The sequence below is a fragment of the Medicago truncatula genome, chromosome 3 (genome assembly GCF_003473485.1).
Source record: "Medicago truncatula cultivar Jemalong A17 chromosome 3, MtrunA17r5.0-ANR, whole genome shotgun sequence".
Taxonomy (NCBI): Eukaryota; Viridiplantae; Streptophyta; class Magnoliopsida; order Fabales; family Fabaceae; genus Medicago; species Medicago truncatula.
Window position 1 is genome coordinate 53,445,669 of NC_053044.1, and position 4,285 is coordinate 53,449,953.

Below are 4,285 nucleotides of genomic sequence, written 5' to 3' on the forward strand. Positions count from 1 at the left end.
CTTTAGGCTTCTCTTTTTGTTGAATTTTTTGCTCTCTATTGTTCTTCCAAGACCTTTTAAAATGATCAAACTTTGTCTATGGTCCTGTACACTTGAACAAATATTAACAATGTACAATTGACAATTTTTAATACATTGTTATCATCAAAACTTTTAAAATTTATTGTAAAACACATTTTGTTCCAACAACTTGATCTGTAGAATCAATCAATCAATCTGGCACGAAATAACTCTTGCTTTGGATCATTTTAGAATATAAGGAAAACCCAAAAGGAATATGTCTAATACAACACTTTTTTCATTTACATTTAACTCACATATTTTCAACTCAGTTGTCAATGTCAAGCGTGTGTTTTCAAAATTTTACTCTTATTATCAGTACTTTTATCTTTGCACGAAAAGTGGATCAACAAATAATTTACTATTTAGGGTAATATTCTAACGAAGTGGGAATTTTTTAAAAATGAGCATGTCATGTTAAATGGTTAATCTTTCATTCTTAGTCTCTGTCAAAGCATATTGTAAGGTAACTAATAATCTTTATGTATATTTATTCTTCACCATCACCAATCACATTTCACCTTGCTAGAGCCTAGAGGGCATCATTTAGTGAGAAACATGGTGAAAGCAAAAAGGGTTATTGTTGGCCATTGACATCCAATAATAATAAATTAATTAATTTTTTTTATCATCATTGACAAAATAATTAAGAGATAACAAAAAATATTAATTGAAAAAGAGCTAGAAAGGAATTAACACTGTTAGTAATGGTAATTTTATTTGATTTGTTGGTCGAATCATGAAAGTTGGAATGATGTCACTTGGATAAAAACTCCTGTGGCCATATTAAGGACAAGCCATATTGTCAAACCAAAATCATTAAGCATCAAATCTTTAACTTTTATTCGAGATGATGGTTTCATTAGCTCATAATGGAAAGATATATTCTTCAAAGTGGTATTAACCCAGAGACATCAATCAGTATATGGAAAGAAAAAAATGTGTAAGCACTACGTAGTACATACAACTACTACTATGGTTCTCAAAACGCAATGATTCTTTGAATGTGTTTGTTTCAGCTTAAACCATAAATAGATTTTGGGTTAAAAAATTTAAAGATTTTGTTTTAGAGATTTTTAAAGGTCCTTTGGTTAAGATTTGAAGTTCTTACACGTGAGTTCCTTGTTTTTAGAAGAAAAAATATATATATATTTTGGAAAAGCTACTAAAAATAAAATTTTCATTTTGATTCTAAAAATGATTTTTTTAATAAAATGTATTTTTTTTTTAAATTTGAAACAAACACTATAAAAATAAAAATAAAGTGATTTTTTGGTTAAGAAAATACTTTTTTTTTTCTCAAAAAAATATCAAAACAAACGGGTCTTTATCTTTTTGCGATTTGTTACGATTTTAGGCTAAAAAATGAGAGTGTAGAAAAATATGGAGAGAAAGGATGCGAGAGAAAATAAAATATGAGAGTTATAGATAGAAGTAGAGTTTAATTTCCCTTTTCATCTATTCACTCTATTTCGGTTGCATGAATGCAGGACACGTGGCAAAAAAACATTCAAGAAAATATTGTGAATAACATACGTCGATTTCGTTTCGATTCGCTTCTACTGTTGTTTTGTGTTTCCTCCTAAGTTCTTCAAGCTTCATGTTTCCAATTCCCAGAACCCTATTACTTTTAAGTTCTTCAATCTTTGTTATCATACGATTCGTTTTGATTTGAACAAGATTTGTAGTAAGTTTTGACTTTCGATTTCCAATTTGCGTTCTCTCTGGAACCCTAACCCTAATCCCCCCAATTCCCCAATTCATTCTTTTGTCGATTCCAGAGAAGATGAATAGAGGGGTATTTTCATCCTTTCGATTTTGTTTGAGAAGCCAAGGGTATTTTCGTCAGTTTACACCAACTTTTACTTAGAGAGACAACCACTTGACCAATTAGCAGTGACACCTCAACTGATTAGTAAACATTTTTAATGAACATTTGAATTTACGATGAGTTTATCAAAATTATGGTAATAAAATATTTTTTCAAAAATTACATATCAGAGCTTCAACAAAAAACCATTGTACCATCATAATTTTGTCAAACCCTCCTTGATTTCAAGCATCCATTTATAAACCTTACATACATTTTGAGTAACTAAATTGAAGATTAATTACATTACATTACTAGGAAACACTATGCATAAGCAGTTACTAGTAGCAAATTACAATATGATCAATACATGGATTCTGTTTTCTTCTTCAAACTTGCTCTTGACCTTCATGCTTCCAAATGGTAATGAGTGACTTAAAACTTGTCAAATTCCTTAGCTTAAGAAGTCCAAAAACAACCATCCCACACAAAAAACCAAGAGCAGCACTAGACCCCACAAGAGAAACAGCAGTACAAAGAAGCATAACAAAAGAATCCTCTTTGTTATTCATATCCCTACAAGCCATAGCTAATTCAATCCCAGCAAACAACAACAACACCCCTAAAATTCCCACAGGAAACTGTTTGAAAAAATGAGCCAATGAACTTCCCAAAACAAAACCCAAAACCAATTTTGCAGCACCAAGAATTGCCACACACCCTCCACTCCTCCCACCAAATTTATACTGTCCTGCTAATCCTCCAGCACCATGACAGCATGGCATAGCACCAAACCAACCACCCAAAAGATTCATTAACCCAACTGTCACTGAAAGTGAAGTTACTGAAAAGTCCTTGGTTGGAAATAAATCAGAGGATAGTTTGCAAACAGCTATCACCGAGTTCAAAATTGACAAGGGTAGTTGTGGAATAGTACCCTTTATAAAACCTTGTTTCCATGCATGTTTAGAAAATTTCACTAACTCTATATTAGAAGGTCCAAATTTAATTTCATGTATCACATTAGGCCTTCTTATAAAACCCAAAATCACACCCAAAACAAATACTATAAAAGCAGAAGGTAGTGAAAAAACAATCTTTTTAAATGATCTACCACTCTTTTTTCTCTCATTCCCTTCAATTGAATCACCCAATTCTTCCTCAGTTTCATCAAACTCATTTTCCTTTTCACCAGCACCATTCACAACAACAACAAAGAAAACACATACAATAGCTAAAATCAACCCATCAAATCCAAACCACTCCCTGTTACTCAAAGATTTAGACTTTGGTAAATCTTGAACTTTTCTAACATATTTAATAGCAGTTAAAGCAAAAGACAAACCTTGTGCAAGCTGAATCCCTCGAACAACACATAAAGGTATAAGCTTGTAAGCCAATTTCATCAACCCAGTAAAACCCAAAACCAATAAAACAGCTCCGGTTAAGATACCGGAAGCCATGATCTCCGGGATACCGAAAGAGGGGTCGGAGAGTGCAACGGCAGCTATGGATTTCATGGGCTGAACTGGCATAGGAACACCGTACATGGCACCGGTGAGGAAGTTATAGAAGCCGGTGAAAATCAAAGTGGTGCCAAGGTTGAGGTTTTTGGAAAGGGTGAGTGAAAGTACTATTGGTATGTATGTGCCAAGGTCACCCATGGCTCCATTGAGTTCAGATAATGTTGAATGGAAATTTAAGTTGTTTTTTACTTTTTGTATGGTGGTGAGTCTTGTGGGAGTGGTGGTGGGAAGAGTTTGGGGGTTTGATGATGCCATGAAAGGGAGGTTTTTTTTAGCTTAGTTTTGGTTAATTAGCTCTCAAGAGTGTACTGAGTACTCAAATGAACGCAATCATGAAAAGGGATTGATTGGGATTCTCTATTTATAGGAGAAGTGAGGGTCGTTTTAGTAAGGTTCTATATGAATGTTTTTAATATTCAATCATGTAATGTTTTTGAAAATTTAAGAAGGTATTTCGGATCCTATGCCGTAGAAAAAACACATTGTTTCACGTTGTAGCTAATCTCGATCATTGATTTGAGATCAAACAGTTTAAATTTTAAATTCAATTTTACATGATAAAACGATCTCAGCCGTTGTTTGAAGATCAGACGGCTTAGATCTATTACAACGTTCAACTGTAACTGCACTAAATCCAGTTCAATTTCAGTTTATGTCTTAACAACACACTTTGTAATGTTCTTTGTAATGTTTTTTTTAGGTTGTCTTTTAAGAATTATGGATAATCCGACGTACAAGTGGAGTAAAAACTAGTTTGTGGGTAGAACTTGTAAGTTTACTCATTAGTCATTTGGCTTATTCTTATTTGTGTTGGAAAAATTACTCAATTATTTAAAGGTTGAGATTTTTAAAAAGGGTGATTGAAAGTGCACTTAAGCCAAAAAAAAAT

The 4,285-nt window shown here is 32.8% G+C and overlaps 1 protein-coding gene across 1 annotated transcript; it reads right to left on the bottom strand.

Annotated features, from left to right (window-relative positions):
- Positions 1–2,060: 2,060 nt before the first annotated feature.
- LOC11433024 (molybdate transporter 1) lies at positions 2,061–3,748 on the bottom strand. Its single transcript, XM_003603438.4, has one exon. The coding sequence runs from the start codon at positions 3,649–3,651 to the stop codon at positions 2,260–2,262; it is 1,392 nt and encodes a 463-aa protein (XP_003603486.1). The 5' UTR covers positions 3,652–3,748; the 3' UTR covers positions 2,061–2,259.
- Positions 3,749–4,285: the final 537 nt, after the last annotated feature.